This window comes from Carassius gibelio, chromosome A2, assembly GCF_023724105.1.
Source record: "Carassius gibelio isolate Cgi1373 ecotype wild population from Czech Republic chromosome A2, carGib1.2-hapl.c, whole genome shotgun sequence".
Taxonomy (NCBI): Eukaryota; Metazoa; Chordata; class Actinopteri; order Cypriniformes; family Cyprinidae; genus Carassius; species Carassius gibelio.
In genome coordinates this window covers 6,717,128-6,734,133 of record NC_068372.1, presented here as the reverse complement: position 1 = coordinate 6,734,133, position 17,006 = coordinate 6,717,128, and the positions used below count along the sequence as shown (strand labels likewise).

Genomic DNA, 17,006 nt, shown 5'->3' with positions numbered 1-17,006 from the left:
AAGCTGGCATAAAAGCATTTTAAATATTGCTCACTGTAAAATACCACATTTCAGCCTGCCTCTCAAATATATCACAGATGTTTGCACAATAAACATATTTAGATATCCAGTTTACCTTAAAATAAATAAATAATTTAGTTTCGTTAATAAAAAGTTTTAAACTACATTACCCACAAGCCTCCGTCGTTCTGTCTATAGAAAGGCAACACTAGGGGGCTGTTTTTGTAGTTCATTGAAGTTATGCTTAGGGTTAGGATTAGGATCTCGCTAAAGATGTCATTTTTCTCAAGATAGCAACACTTCATTGTTGACTTAATATATTACTAATGTGATGATAGGAGCAAAACATACTTTTTAACATGATGCGCTGTTTAATATGGGTTAAAAGATAGTCCAACCACAGACTGTCCTGAAAAGTCATAGCCAATGACATCAAAGCTGAGCAGCAGCGTCACACTTCCTTATCCATGTATGACAGATGTCTTTCGTTTTTCGGCTGAAGGGATAGATTCGGTTAACAATAGATTAAGCTTGCTACTTATTAGATTCTGTTTTATTAACGTCTTCACCTTCCTCCCATGTTCAGCTTGACAAAAATTGGGCAATATTGATGTGCACATGCCCAGCAGTCGCAGTTGTATCCAAGAGATAGATTCCTCTCATTAAATATAAGACACATTTTTAATATTTGTATTATTTTTTTTTTGACCAAAGACAAATATATTTACTAATCAAATGACGTGCTTCTAAAATTTACATTGTATATTACATTGTGTTTTAAAGTTAAAAAATTGTGTTTCTGTGATTTACCATTCTCTACCATTTGAACCCTAGGAATAAAAACAGAAATTATAAATGAATGAATGAATGAATGAATGAACAAATAAATACATAAAGCATAATAAACATGCATATTTTTGTAAGGATCTTCCATTATTTATTGATATGTCAAACTCATTTAAAGACAACATGCCCAAATTACTACACTGCATCCTCTGTCACCAAGCTCGTTTTTGCCACCATAAAGAATAAAAAGGCAGTTATGTTGTAAACATTAACTATTTTCAGTATGCAAATGAAAATGCTTTTATTAAAAAACAAAACAGTAAATACAGTATGTCTTTCAGAGAACACTGGAAAAAGATCAATTTTATTAAAAAAATAAAATTGACCAAAATGTTATACAACACAATGTAAATGTTTCAAACTCACAAAAAAACCAACATGAAGACATGCATGTCAAGTGTGCAATATCATCTATAAAACTCAATCAGCACAGCATCAAATAAACACTGATTGTCTGAACAATGGAAGACAGAGAAAGTGTTCAGGAAAACAAACACCTGCTAGCTTTGACATAACATCATGAATTCACTTCATAACTGGAGCTAGGGGATGACTGTGTATGAATATCTCATTTACTAAAACTCTTAATTAAAGTCTAAAAAGTTCACTGTATGAAGCTTGAAAAAGAGAACAAAATGCTTTATCAATACGAAAAATACTATTTTTAACTATTGTTTTCATCACTGGTTCTGTAATGTATTCATTATGAGCTTATAAATAAAACAAAGTTACATCTTCTGCAAAAATCAAACCACTGCAAAGTCTAATCACTGATCCAGGGACCATATCTGTGTGTGTGGGGGATAAAGAGTTAACGAGGTGAGTCCTTGTGCATGATGGAGAACTGCAGCGTTATCCTCAAACAATCCTGTAAAACAGAAATATTACATTACATTCAACTTATACATTACACTGTGTTTTGTTTAGACCATAAAAGCAGCCTCTGTAAAGATGCTGTAAAATTAAATGTTAAATGAATCCATTATTGAAAGCAAGTAATTAATAGCAAGCTATAGTCATATGAATTCTTTTGATAGTGTCAGATGAGACCGTCCTGGGGCTTGTACAATATCATACAAGTGTTAAACTGGATTATTAAGACTGTGATGTGTTTAGTACAGTATGTGAAATATTGATAATTAGATATTAAAAATCTCTTTAAACACATAAGTGTCCCATAAGGCAGTGGCTCCCAATCCTGGTCCTGGAGAAGCCCAACACTGCACATTTGAGATGTCTCCCTGATCAAACACACCTGATTCAACTCATCAGCTCATCAGTGAAGACTCCAAGGCAGATAAGAGAGACGCCAAAACCGTGCAGTGCTGGGGTTCTCCAGGATCAGGATTGGGAAACACAGTCATCAGGTCATGAAAAGTTCGACACACACTCGTGGTCATCATGCTCACTCGAACACTAGGCCAAATACAGGAAAGACTTCAAATAAGTAATCAAGTGGTCAAGTGAAAAGATGGCAAGTGTGGGTATTTGGACAGTGCAACAGTTTAAGAAACAACAAATGCTGTACAAATTATAACAGCAGGAATTTTTGATAAAAGAGACAAACTATCACAGACTTACTGCTGCAAATATCTGCCTCCGCAGCTTTCTGTCTTCTCCATTTCTGAAGGAATCCCTCTCCAGAAACACCACTGGGCTGACTGCCTTTACGTCTTTTCAGCTAAAAATAAAAATAATAAAAAAAGGGAGAGAAAATAAAATTGAATTATATACAGAATGTTAATAATGATCTGTGAGCAATATATATATATATATATATATATATATATATATATATATATATATATATATATATATATATATATATATAAACTGATATGAATGAACTGCAAGATAGAAAAATACATGTTTTATTATTTATTTTTAATTTGATTTTTTTTTTTTTTGATTCACATTAAAAGGTATTAAAAGCATGGTACAGAACACATGATTACTGTGATATCTGTCATATAAAAGCACATAAAAACACTAACATTACAGTGATACAAACATAGCTGGTTTGGTGATTATTGTATTGTTGTATTGATTATTAATATATCATAGTAAAACTACAGTTACAGTTACTAATGTCCAATTTACTGTGTTTTAACTTCACATTTCATTTATTACTATTGTGTCGTGATTACCATGATTTTACTACAAATACAACTTACATCATTGATCCTGAAATTAATAATAATATAAAACGGATAGAAGGTCTATGGCACGTCACGTGACAGATAGAGTTTAATCACACTAATTAGCAGCTGTGTTCATTTATTTAAACGCAATGAAACTCAAAGACAGCCGCGGATGACCGATATAATACAGCGATTAAACATATGGCACTAATCTGATTAATAAAGACAGAATACATTTGATAAAAGGCATTAAAAGAGCGTATATACGACTACTCACCCAAACTGTGGGACTGATAGCAAGTATCGCGCGATGTGTGCTGAATGAGACTTCTTGAACGTGATTTCATAGCGATAAACATCTCATGTCCTCGTGTCGAATTCTGACGCCAAAAGTTTCCCACTGAAAGCAATGAAGGTCGTAGTGCTTCGATAGTCGACGCCGAGAGGCACATTTGGCGTCATAAAAGTGACGCTAGGGGCGCTTGACCATGCTTCGGTTTTTGACGCCTTTGGAGTGAGAATGGGTTGGAATTTCTGATGAAAACCGTTTCATAGCTGGAAGGGGTCTTACTTTGATATACAATTGAAAAGGAACTTTGTATTTATTCTGATGAATCATTAAGACATTGTTTTCATCAGTGTTCTTTCAGAGTGCAACAAAGATCCTGCCAACTGCATTTGCAAGAATAAACATTTTACAATGTAAAGTATAGCCTAAAGTTAAGTTAAAATAATTAATATGAGACAATAAATATATATATATATATATATAAAAAAAAGAATTATTTTGCACACCACAGGAATAATACTACGGCTCAGTATAATTTTGTATTTTATGATGCAAGGAACTGAATTAGGATCAAGCAAGAAATGTGAAACAAACTTTAGTACAGTAAATTGAAACGAATTTGAAAACAAATTATTTCCCAAAAATATAATACAGTTTTATTTTTTTACCATGCAGCCATAAAAGACACAAGCAGCATAAAAAAGAATGCAAGTGAAAAACAGACATCCATTAGGCTTTAATGAGTACTTTGAAGAGAGAGGACAACATCTTTCATTACCATAGCAAAGTGAAAACAGTGGATATACACAGCCAGGTCTGGTTTCTCCATCCATTTGTTTTATTGGGGAATCTTCAGGATCCTGGCTTGAGGTGTTTTGGAGCCTCATCTGGCCACATGCTCTGGGAAAAAAATGCATGCACTATTACAAAAAAATTATGAAAAGAAATATGAAACACTCAAATATGGTAATTCAAATGACCAAACAGATACCTTTAGCTTTAAAAATTTTAAAATAGAAATGCAAATTAATATATTATTATATCAAAAATGTATGTCATATTATATTCTGTATTTAGTGTGCTTGTGATGGTCTTAATGTAGTGCATCTGGCTAATCAAACAGCAGCTGTTACATAAAAGGACATAATAAGGACACAAACGTGTAAATACTTCATATGCATTACACATCAGTTGCATTTAAGAGGTGTGTATGATGAGACGTATACATGTGGGAGCTGCTTCTGATGGTTGTCAGAAGTAACACCAGAAGCAGGTTTTGGCTGGCAGATCAAAACAAACACATGTCTGCTGTAATTAAAGATGTTGGTTGTAATTACAGATGCTTACGCAAAACATTAACCCTGTACTAGCATGTGAAAGAGCTCAAATGATGACATATTCCATTGGCATTGACGTATTTTAAGAAAACTGTTAAATATATATAATAAACATATTCCTTACATACAAAGAAACATAGAATTGGGAGGAAATAAATGGTTATCAGCGACTCTTTGGTTACCAACATTCTTCAAAATATCTTATTTTGTTTTCAACAGAAGAAAGAAACTGAAAGAACTTCTATTTTGGGGTGAACTATGGCTGTAATGAAAAACCAAAACAATAACAATAATAAATAATAATATATTTGATGAGATGGTCAATGATTCAAATTCCACTTTGAATTATAATACCCATTTTTGTGGGCATCGAATGCCACGATAAAGCTATATTCTCTACATTGATTTTTTAATGTGGAGCAGATTTTAAAATTCTTTGTAAATTTCCAGTTAAAGCTGACATGAAAACGTATCATATCTGGGAACTCTATGGGTTAACAGAGGCTTGGGGAAACCTGTTGCCAATTAAGTGTGTGGAATGCCACATATAGACATTTCCTCAGAACTTCCACCACAGGTTTCAGAGCACACGTTACCTTCCAGACAGACATTATAACTGCTTTAACCGTTTTATTCACATTTTTGTTTCCACAGTTTGGAAACAATTGTCGGAACTGACCATGTGGACAATGTGTTTGGCTCCGCTCTGATTCATTCTATGGATTACAAGAGAACCAGGTTTATGTGTCTTTTCCATTTTTTCTATTACACTGTCCACAAGCTGCGATGGAAGTTCAGAGGTTTTTACTTCTCATCTGTCTGATGATGTGTGGAGGAGAAATTGAAAGTGCACCTGAAATGTGCACAGGAGTGCACTGCCAAAGGTCTCCATCCAGAACACCTGATCACCAGAGCAGATATTCAATTTATGCTCCAAGACGCCCATCGGTTCCCTACACGGTAATACATCCGCAGCACAGTAGGTCTGGCAGTCCGAAAGTAAATCCAAGGACAATCACAGCTGAGGTGTTCAACCCACATGGATGCACGGGAAGAGGTTGTCATAGCTCGCCGAGACAAACAAATAATGATACAAATGTTTGCAAGGGAATCGGATGTAAACTACCTCTAAGGATGCGACAAGATCCCAAACAGCATTCCTGTGTCGGAGATGCCTGCACCACAGGGTCAGTTGTTGGAAGAAGCAGCCTTTCTTTTGACCACATGCAGGACAGAGCCGAGCAAGTATTGGGGGAATTTCCGGAGCTGGGAACTGGAAGGGGGCCATCAACTGGAATTCAGTTAACATGCGACATCAAACCAGGTAAACAGTGATTGGGTGCTTGGTGTTATGATATCAATCATTCATTTTTATAAAAATAGTAATACACTTTTAAATTCCAAACCATGAGGTCATGGCCATGTGAAATTGATTACATGATGAATTGTTGCCTGCTCCCTCAGGCAGTTTGTAAAAGCATGTCAATTTAATTACAATATTAAAGCATGCATGTTATCAATAATTTAATGTGTCTCTAATCTAAAGCTTCGTTTCAAATAAAAAGTAATTTTTCTCCTTAAATTTTGACCAGGCACAAATGAGGTCCATTCTGAAGATGCATTAGTTTTGCATTTGCACTTGGCGAGCGGTCAGGATAAACTGATGGCAGAGTTGCAGAGGCAGCAAGCTGAAGTTAAGCAACTTCAGAACACGCTGAGAGAACAGCAACACACTCTACTAGCCCACCAAAGAGAAATACTGGACCAACAACGGGTTACGTTTCAAAAGATGGAGGAAGTCAAGACCCAATACAACCTTCTTCTTGACAGCATCAAACAGATATCTGTACGAGGTCCACAGGGCGTCATTGAGAGCCATTTGGATGGTCTCCAATCCCAGGTTAGAACCTTTTCTCGGGAGGCCTTTGCAATGCATAAGATGAACATGGATGCCAGTGTTACAGATGCTGAGAGACCTCTACCTGGCTGTGGATCCTGCCGAGCAGATGAGTACTGTGACTTCAGCGCAGACCGGCCACGTTGTGAGAAATGTACTGTTTGCCCTCCAGGATTCTTTCTGGTGGCTCAGTGTTCAATTCATGCTGACAGGATTTGCCAGGTACGTCTTCTGCTCTATTGCTGTACCAAAATGCTGTAATTGAGGTTAATGTGAATTTAAAAAGGATCATTTTGATCATAGTGCAGCCAAATAGAATTGATGTCATTTATGCAAACACAGCTTGTAGTCAAATAATCGGTTTGAACAAATACAAGGTAACGACTATAATTGCCCAATAGGACAGAGACGAATGCCTAGAGATACCAAACTTATGTAAAGAACGCAACCAGTGCCTCAACACACCAGGTAGGTTGGCTACCAAGACGTCCAGAGTTGGTTAAGGTTTACTTCTTAGAAGATTAAACACAATGCATTGTTTCAGGGGGATTTCGCTGCTCCGGGATGTCGGAGAGGGAAGCAGCCGCCGGGATGTGTGGACACTCTTACTTTTACAGTTCTGAGATGGAAGAGTGTCAAGCCTGTACAGAATGCGATTCTCAGCCAATGACGTCCCCATGTTTGGCCTTGAATGATGCGGTTTGTGCCAACCCCTCTGAAAGCAAGCTCTCTCTTTCCTGGTCTGGTAATGTTGACCTGGCCAAGGGTAGTGAGCTTCCTGATAAGCAACTTCACATCCGTGGTAACAGTGACGGAAGTCTTCTTTCCTGCACTGATGGCTGGATAGTTCTTCACCAGCATGGTCTTGTTTGGGTTGACCATAATCTTGCTTTAAAACATGGCTGCCGCAGCTTTGTTCAAGCATGTTTACGACTAAAAGCCAGTGAAGATGAAGGCCGGGATCTGAGTGGGATGCGTTTGGAGCATCGGGAGGGGAAGTCTCTCCAGAGCACCAGCGTGAGTGGAGCAGCTGCTGTGGAGCCAGGTCATGTACTCTACCTTACTCTCAAGAGCGCCACCAACCAGTGTAGCCAAGACAAGGACGATGTGCACCTTCAGAGCAGCCTAATCTCACCTTTCAGCTTGCTCTGGTTGTCCCATGACACAGGTGCGGTTGTAATGACTGCTCAGGCTGTTGCTTCTGCGCACTATCACACCAACTACCGCCCTGCTTTCCGTACGTCATCCATCTCTGACCCCTACATGGTAGGCTTGTCCCATGACAATCGAGGGGTGCGCTTCAGAGAAAGTGGCACTGTGAAGTTTGTCCTCCAGCAGGCATTGTACTCCATGGGTCAAGCCTGTATCACCGAGGGCTTCAACTTGCTTGCATACGTGAACCACAACGGAAGCAGTGCTGAGCTGACCCGTGCATTTAAACCTGGGGTTCACTACAGAGACACATCTGTATCTCTGTCGGCAGCCACCACTGTGGATTCTGGGGATATGCTCAGCTTTGAGATCCTTGCACCCGCTCAGTGCAATGTGCGCTACTTCGGTGACGACTCTGGGATTAGCATGCTCAGTCTGGTGTGGATCCCTTCAGCCGTGTCCACTGCCTTGTCAGCCTCCGTGTCCAGGAGAGGTCTCCCCTTTGGTGCAGTGCGAAATAAACCCTTGCTCTTCCATCAGACAAGTCCAGCGGTTCCACAAGTTGCACTTGCTGGAACCAAAGATCACAGAGACTTCATCTTTCGGGAAGCAGGGACAGCGAGTGTGGCTTTAGATCTGCGTCTTATCCACTCATGCAGTCTAATCAAACTCACCTTGCTCCAACAGAGCGGGTCTCAGGGGGTTCAGCCAGCCCCTGTAGCTCAACAGATTGGTGGACATATGCCAGAGGGGAGCATTTGGGCAAGTGTGGGACTCAGGGCATCATTCCAGGTGCGTAACGGCACTGTGATCTTTGCTACAGTGGACTGTGTGAGAGGCCGCATCAACCAAATTTCCCATGATGCCGGAAGTAGCATGTCTATCCTCTGGACAGCTGCATGATCATAGCATGATTCAGCTAGCATGACATCAAGCTAGCATGTTGGTCTGTTTACACTCTTTATGCATTTTAACATATGTTTTTATTTAGGCGCTTCTGATTTGGTTTCATTTTTTAAAACCAAATATCACAAGAAGAAAAGTTTGCTTCATATTACATTTCTGCTCTAAGTAGCATTGTGTCCTCACGTATGCTTTTTAAAAACTTTGCTGAGGACAAAAAGTGGGAAAATATGAAGATTCTTTTTGTGTGTATGTTTTTTTTTTTTTTTTTTTTTTTTTTTTACAAATCTTTGTGTGATAGATTGTTGTATGGTTTAATCTTATTAAAGTTGTTGCATCTGCCAGTTCTATTCAACATTTTCCCAATGTATTTCATGAATTATTTTCTTTGTTTTCCTCATAACTGAGTGTATGTCGTACAGCATGTTTTGTTTCTTGCCTGTGTCTTTGAATAAAACATTCAGTGTCATATGTTGTTGTTTTTAATTCATAATAGAATTTCCAATAGAATTTTATAATTGACCACAGAACTTTGATTACTATTATAACCATTCATTACATCTTTGCAGGATTTAATTTCAAGGCTTTTTTCTAATGTCAATAGATCCTTGCACGACAGAAGCAGAAAAAGATAGTAAACATTTTCCAGTGGGAATCAAATCCAGGTGTTTGTGGCACTCAGAGCCAGATGGCTTTGATTGTGTTCTTTAATATTCAGGTTTTTATATAAAACAGAATAAAAGTAGCCCTCTGGCCTCATTTATAACGTTGTTATTCTTAAATATGAAATTATGACATTTCATGTATTACAAGCGACATCAGTAATACCAAATCAAATTCATCCTCAGTTTTTTAATATTTCTATAAAAAGACCATAGCAGAAACCATATCCTAAATCTATAAGACTGATAATAGGTTTATAATCTTAGGAAGCAACTTGTGGTTTTCCAAGTCATATGGTAAATATCAAAAGCTTCACTGGCAGCATGAAGATGATGTTGATTTAAAGTTATTCCACAAGGAGAAGACTGTGATAGAACGAACCCTTCAAAGGGCCAACACAAAGCACTGAATTATGGCTACTCACCATACACCCCACTCCAAAACTTCACACGGATAGAAATGAATTAGTGCTCAAGAAAAGAAAAAGATGCGTAAAATTCGATTTAACTAGAATTTGTACAGATCCCATTGATTTGGAAAACAAGACATGCCAATTTAATTAGCTACGTATTAATAATCGTCATTTCTACAGAATTTTGAATAGTGTACAATGGTAGTAACATAATGTGTAAAGATTTAGATATTACATGTGAAATGTGAATCGAGTCTGCTCTGTCAGGACAGATGACGTGAACCTTGTGGCCTTTTCTGAGTGCGAGGGTTAAATGTGTGGTGAAGTGACGGTACAGGTGTTCAGTGTTAGAAGAGCTGATAATACTACTGATGTGTTGAAGCCTGCATGTGTTGACTTGAACTGAAACATGTGGAAATGTTTAAGTTTAATTGGGGGAGCTTGAAGTTTTGGATTCTTTCGTTTTTCTCTATTCCTTCCTGTACACTAAGGGTTTGGTAAAGTGTCCTCAGGCTGTAAGTGTCAACAGATTATTAAATTATTCAAATATTATATCATTTTAATTTATGTATCTAGAGTAGATTCATCAACCATTCTTAAACTGTTTAATTCCTCTCGTGTTATTTTAACCCTTTATGTTTTTCACAAAAGAAGATATTTGGAAAATAATTCAGTATTTGTGTGTTTGTTTTTGAAGTCTAGTGTTATTTGGACTTGGATTTCTTTCAGAGGACAGAAAGTGTACATAAATGATTTCCCAGAGATTATTTAGTCAAACTCCCAATATAAAATAGCTACATTTTCATAACAATACTTTATATATATATATATATATACATGGATTTACAATTCATAGTTTTACATTTTTGTAAATAAAATCTGTATATTTTTATATGGCCCATATGATATATTTTGCAATCTCCTGTCTTTAGGCATAGCAAGAACAAACTAAATTATTATTATAATTATTCTTTTAAAAATCGAAATATATAAAAAAAGAGTCCACAACAGGGGTGTGTTTAATCTACTTTAGCATGCTTTATTGATAATGTGCTCTCAATACTCTTTGACCACTAGTGAGATATTGATCTCTAACCTGATAATATTAATCAGTTTCTTCAATCCACAGTCATTTTCAATTATCTTCAAAAACAGATATATTCTGAAGCATTTCAACAATAAGTTCACGCCGCTGCTTTACAATATTAACAGTCCCCACCGCATAACATTGCTGTTCAAAATATGAATAGTTACAAAGCATTATCAAGGACTGAAGCATTATTAGTATTGTCATTATAACTATTAGCATATAACTAGTACAATTATAATACTAAAGTCGTCAGCCATACATTTACATATTTGGTTTATAGATGTGTTACAAACATCATGTGTGAACAGACAGAGTATTAAATAAAGGATCACCCTTCGTGCTCCACGGTTGGTCCTGTAAGAAACGGATGATGAAGTACTGAGCTTTCACTCATGACTTTCTCAAGGCACGTGTGTAGTGAGTTAATGCAGAAGTCAAATTTACTGCAATAAAAACGCTAAAACTGTCAAATGGAGCACCCCTTTAGTTTTGGGAAACTGTTAACCAAACTGTATTTAAGTGATTACAACCTGATTCCAAATTGCACTGATGACAAAATGAGAAAACATAGTTCTCTTGTAGAGTCAGAGTGTGAGCGTATACATGTTTTTTTGGCAGTGTTGTACGGACTGTCTTTCATCAGTAAGGGTTAGTTATTGGCTCCATCTGACGGTGACTCAGTGAAGTATTTCTATGAGGAGGCGCTTGAAGTCTCCGCCGCACTCTGAGCTCAGGGCATCCTTCAGGGTCATGTCATATTTCTCCAAGTACATGTCTTTGATGGTCTCCAAATCCACCTGGAAGTGAACGTGAAGGGGAAAAGAAAATGCTTTACTTCTAGTACTATCATGGATTATTATTCTTTTTTTGTGATATCTAGCCCATAGTAATCTCTACCTCAGAGCGTCCCACAATTATACGTATGAGCGTGTCCTCGTCTGTCCCGGATCCTTTCATGGCAGCGTTCAGACGGCGGGCGAAATACAGCTGCGGGTTTTTAGCACATCGCACTGTTCAAACAAAACCAAATCACTTTATGATCTGTGTGGTAGATACCAAACACCTGAAGTCCTGTTTTATTCCTAGGAGCTGCAATATGACTCTGATTCAAAAGAGCGAATTTCCTAAAGGCTTTTGAATAGTCTGAACGGTTATAGTTACCCAGAGTAATGTAACAGTCCTTTAATGTTCCTGTAGCCTCGCTGTCTATCGCATCCAGGATATCTGTTCCAGAGAGCTATGGAAAGAAAACAGAAGAGAAAGAAACTCAGAAAGAATGGCTCCTGTAAAGCTGTGATAGGTATATAGTTGCAGTTTGACCGTACAGTTTCATATATCTTGAAGGTGGCCTGAAGCTGTAGGTAGTTCCTGTGAGTGAGGATGTAGGTGAAAGTGGACTCGTCTGTTCCAAAGCGGCCTTCACCTGCCTGTGGAAAAACAACAAGTGATATGTATCAAATATATGTTTGATAAAAGCACTCAAAAAGCCAATCAAGTATATCCCAAAACCAAAACACACAATATACCACAGATTTCTGAGCCCCTATTATGTATTTTTAAATCTCCTTTTATTTGTATCTAGCAGCAATAAACATTTACTTAGTTAAAAAAAAATGTCAAGTTCACAAACAAAACATTTTTAAATACTATTACAGTACTTATTACTATTTCTTTTATTTGAATAGTTTCAATTAAGTTTAATTTAAGTTCAAGTCATTTGTTGTGTGCCTTTGTCATTTTTATTTTACTTTTTTTTCTGTTTAGCTTTAATTTATTTTAATTGGATTAATTTTAGTACTTTGTTTTATAGCTTACTTATTTCACTTATTTGACAAAAGGGAGATCATCAAATTTTCATTTCAAGTTAAGTTTTTTAACTAATATTAATATATTATTTTATTTCAGCAAAATTTATTTTTAAAAGTTTTAGTTTTATTTCATGACAACAACACAAAGTATCAAAAGACTGAGACTGCTTTAGGGAGTGGATAATATAATATAATATAATATAATATAATATAATATAATATAATATAATATAATATAATATAATATAATATAATATAATATAATATAATATAATATAATATAATATAATATAGTTTAAAAGTATATTTATAAATACTAGAAAGAAAGAAAGACTGAAATCTTATGGAATAATGAAAATATTTCTGTGTGAAAATCATGTACTTGGCAACCCAAAAATTATATACTTGTATAAAAGAATACAGAACGAGTTATAAACTACATATGTAAGAGCAGACAAAGGTCACCTCAAACAATGCCGTTGCATCTTGTTCTGCCAGTGCTTCATCCACTTCATAAGACTCATCTCTGGTGGCCTGCAGGTGAAGGGCAGTTCTTTAGCAAATAACAATTAACTACAATACCTGGTACTTCAAGTATTGATACATTTTTTCCTGGTTAATTTTGCACTATAACTTCAGATATTGTTGCATGCTAACATAAAAATATCTTCCTTAAGCAGGAATTCTGCACCAGAGTATTAATGGTGTCCTACGTTTTGCATCTTATTACTAATACTATGAAGTTAGTACGAAACATTTTAGCCATGAGATTATTGTGAAAAAAATTAATGTTTAATTTTGACTTTTTATCTTTAACAATTCAGACTTTTTTCCTCACAATTCAGAGACAAATAGTCAGGATAATGAAATCTAAAATTAGAATTGTGAGATATAAACATGCAATTCTAAAAAGAAATTTTGAGATAAAAAGTCACAATTACATTTTTTACTCCGTGGTGGAAACAAAATTTCAAAGTTTTCAAAGAACTTATAAATCTGAGAAAAAAAAATTTGTGAGATGTAAACTCAAACCTCTGAGAAACAAAAGTAATAATAGAGATGTAAAAGTAAAAATAATAATAATAATAAAAAGTTTACTTAAATTACTTTTTTTTTCTCAGAATTGTGAGATGTTTTCTCAGTACTGCGAGAAAAAAGTAAAGAATTCAAGCATGGCATAAACAAGCTTCCATAAATGAGTGCAAAACAGTCGAAGCAGACCAAGCTCATTGGTGTATATTTCACCTGTAGGAGAGAAATCAGAAGATTCCTCACTTCTCCACTAGTGTCATCTTCAATATCAGCCTCCAGATCTCGCTCATGCACTGATGATCAAAAGATCTGTTATATGACTACAATCAGGAATTACTTTTATTATATTACAGTCACAATAATGATTCAACAATAAATCATGTCTATTCCATTACGTCATAAATTGAACATTATATATCTGATCAAAGCTTACCTAACATATATGCCTCTTTGCAATTCAGAATATCCTGTTAATAAAATATATGGTATATATGGTATTACAGAAGTGATGATTATACGTCAGGATAAACCATCAGGTAAAGGTTTCTTTTCAGCTTTGTTTGATCCTTGAACTGTAATGACTATCTCTGTGTCTAAAGAGGAGTCACCTGATTGGTGCTGGTGCAGAGGATCTCCACCAGCACGTCCTCGTCTGTCCCGGCACCCTTCATGGCTCTCCTCAGCTCTTTAGCCATGAAGATGTGAGGAGGGTCCAGCGTGGCTATAATCGCTTTCTCAAAGGTTCCTGTGAGTTCATTCTTCAAGACTTCCTCCAACTCCTTGACACAGTGACCACAGACCGAGAAAACAAAACTCAAATAGATGTACAGTATGTTGATTCACTATATTTTAACATATCAGTGAATTATGATATGCAGTAGCCTACATATTATATAAAGACATTACAGCTTTCTTTTCAAGGATTTTATTTGATGTCAATTTGATACAAACTCAGTTTAGTTAGTACTAAAGATGTTATGTAAAGAACATCAAAAGGTTTAGTACAAAACTTTCTAGTTTGATTAAGTATGCACTTGTGTTTGTCATGAGCTGGCATTTTAGACTCACGTCATCATATTTTTCACAGAAGGCTTGTTTAATCTCCACCCGCTGGGCTGCAGAGCGGTGTGCTAGAATGGAAATGATGGTCTCCTCGTCTGTCCCTGTGAGCGACAGGACATGAGCTCATACTTCATTCCTCCAGCGGACTATACAACTCACCGTTTAAGATCAAAAACTTCTTTAAAGGAGGAAGAGTTCACCCAAAAATGAAAATTTGCTGAACATTTACTCACTCCCAAATTATCCAACATATAAATGAAGTATAAAGTGTGATTGATCCGTACATATTTCTCTCCTGATTCAGACAAGATGACTTCTTCACTGGAGAGAGCAATTTATGGATATGTGGACTAGAAGTATTAAAAACAAGCCTCGTCTCTATTTATTTCTCATTTAGTATCACTTGGAAATCCATCAGAATACTGAAGTAAAGCTGGTCACAAATTCTGGTTCATGCAGACTCCAGAAGTGCTTATATGTGACCCTGCACCACAAAACTAGTCTTAAGTCGCTGGGGTATATTTGTAGCAAATCAAAATTATAGATTTCTCTCTTATGCCAAAAATCATTAGGATATTATGTAAAGATCATGTTCCGTGGAGATATTTTGTAAATTTCCTACTGTAGATATATCAAAACATTATTTTGATTAGTAATATGCATTGCTATAGCAATATTCTCATAAGAATAGATTCTCATAAGAACTTAATTTGGACAACTTCAAAGGCGACTTTCTCAATATTTAGATTTTTTGCACCCTCAGATTCCAGCTTTTTTAAATAAATGAATGTCAGCCAAATATTGTCTGATCCTAACAAACCTTACATCACCGGAAAGCTTATTTATTCAGCTTTTTTTTTTTAATTGGCACTTAAGACTTGTGGCCTATGGTCACATATATCATCATATTGCAAGTTAAAAAGAAAACAATCACCCATTTATTATGTCAGTGGTACTTTTATTCGACCTACCCATTCCTTTGCAGGCCTTACGAATTTCCTTGATGTCTGCCATCACATCAAAGTCCTCATAAGGAGTTATTGTGGGCTGAAATGAAGGTTGTGTAAAAAACATCATGTGTCATGCAACTAAACTACTGCAGTTTTAAATGACCTTTGCATCAACAGATTTTGAAATGGGCTAAGCAGTTCACTCCTAGTTGTATTGTCAAAAGACGTGAGTCCATTAGCATGTTTTTGAAGGGTTTGTGCATGAGATCACTGCAGCAGAGTCTGTGGGGGAGGAGGGCTCTGTATCTAACACACACAGCTGAGTCATGGCATCTCTGGGCAGGGACGGGAACAGCGGAAGCTCCTCTGCCTCGCCCACTGCCATAACAACAGTCTGCACTTATTGATAACAGAAACAGTTATTCCTTTATAAACATCCCTCTTCCTCTAAGAGAGTATAACACTGCTCAAATCACAGTAAAACACAAGAAATCATAGTAAACATAAAATGTGTATATGGAAAACTACATTTTTTATTTTCTTAAATTTTAATAATAAACGTGTACTTAAAGTGTTTAAACATCTAAATAAAACATCAAAATGTCATGCGAGGAACTAGTTTGCGTGTAAGTATTTTTTTTATTTAGTCTATTTATTTGCTGCAACCTTAAAACAAACTAATAACAACCAATGCCGTTATATGTAGTGAAATAAACTGAGAAAAGTGAGAGAAAGAGACAAACTGCACTTGTTTTACTCACTTGAACGTTGCCCATCTTGTGATGCTGATGTGAGTCTCTGAATGCGCGCGTGCTGCTCTCTCCACCCGGAGACGCATCTTTTTACTCCGCATCCCGACGTCACTCTCGGTGACGTCACACACACTTTACATGTTTATCCGATTTTAATCTATAATTTATTATTTTTTAAATCACTAACTATGTTCTCAACAGAAAAGTAAAGCGTTATTTATTATATATCTCCATTTTATTTAACTGAACTGTATCTTTCTTCTTTCAGCAGGAATGAAACAAATGTGCGTAGGCTGATACAAAATTTAGTGAGCAGAATCATTTGATTTAAGACAAGAAAGTCTTTGTTAATTGTTTCCCAGCAGCATCAACCTACTCTCTGCACGAGAATACTAATTGTTTTGGAATATATGTTTCCTTCTTGCAGCAGATTCACAAATATTTATTTAAAATGTATTTTTTACAGTACAACATTTTAAAAAGCACAACAGTACAACATTTAAAAAATGAGATGTAATACACATAGGAAGCAATTGCTAAAAGAAGAAAACAGAGGCGTGCATATGATCTCTTGGCCTGCGTGAACAGCAAGAAATTAATCAGTTTGTTTAATGAATAGAAATATTATTTTCAGCATTAATGTAAGAACTGGTTCACATTTGCAATGATTAA

General features: G+C 36.0%; 2 protein-coding genes and 1 long non-coding RNA gene across 3 annotated transcripts; 1 reads left to right on the top strand and 2 right to left on the bottom strand.

The window, feature by feature from the left end:
• Nucleotides 1–887: 887 nt before the first annotated feature.
• On the bottom strand, nucleotides 888–2,560 carry LOC128023190 (uncharacterized). The gene is made up of 3 exons (XR_008186020.1): nucleotides 2,428–2,560; nucleotides 2,102–2,262; nucleotides 888–1,714 (listed from the first exon to the last, which is right to left on the bottom strand). It is a non-coding gene; the product is annotated as an uncharacterized LOC128023190 (long non-coding RNA).
• Nucleotides 2,561–5,156: 2,596 nt separating this feature from the next.
• Nucleotides 5,157–9,032, top strand: LOC128023174 (uncharacterized). The gene is made up of 4 exons (XM_052610645.1): nucleotides 5,157–5,937; nucleotides 6,206–6,732; nucleotides 6,912–6,978; nucleotides 7,055–9,032. Exons 1-4 carry the CDS (start codon nucleotides 5,400–5,402, stop codon nucleotides 8,563–8,565), a joined length of 2,643 nt encoding a protein of 880 aa, XP_052466605.1. The 5' UTR covers nucleotides 5,157–5,399; the 3' UTR covers nucleotides 8,566–9,032.
• A 1,622-nt stretch (nucleotides 9,033–10,654) lies between these two features.
• On the bottom strand, nucleotides 10,655–16,504 carry LOC128025329 (annexin A13-like). Its single transcript, XM_052611578.1, has 11 exons — nucleotides 16,344–16,504; nucleotides 15,604–15,679; nucleotides 14,639–14,733; nucleotides 14,179–14,349; nucleotides 14,004–14,037; nucleotides 13,784–13,863; nucleotides 13,004–13,072; nucleotides 12,056–12,157; nucleotides 11,892–11,967; nucleotides 11,628–11,740; nucleotides 10,655–11,527 (listed from the first exon to the last, which is right to left on the bottom strand). The coding sequence occupies exons 1-11, from the start codon at nucleotides 16,356–16,358 to the stop codon at nucleotides 11,408–11,410; spliced, it is 951 nt and encodes a 316-aa protein (XP_052467538.1). The 5' UTR covers nucleotides 16,359–16,504; the 3' UTR covers nucleotides 10,655–11,407.
• Nucleotides 16,505–17,006: the final 502 nt, after the last annotated feature.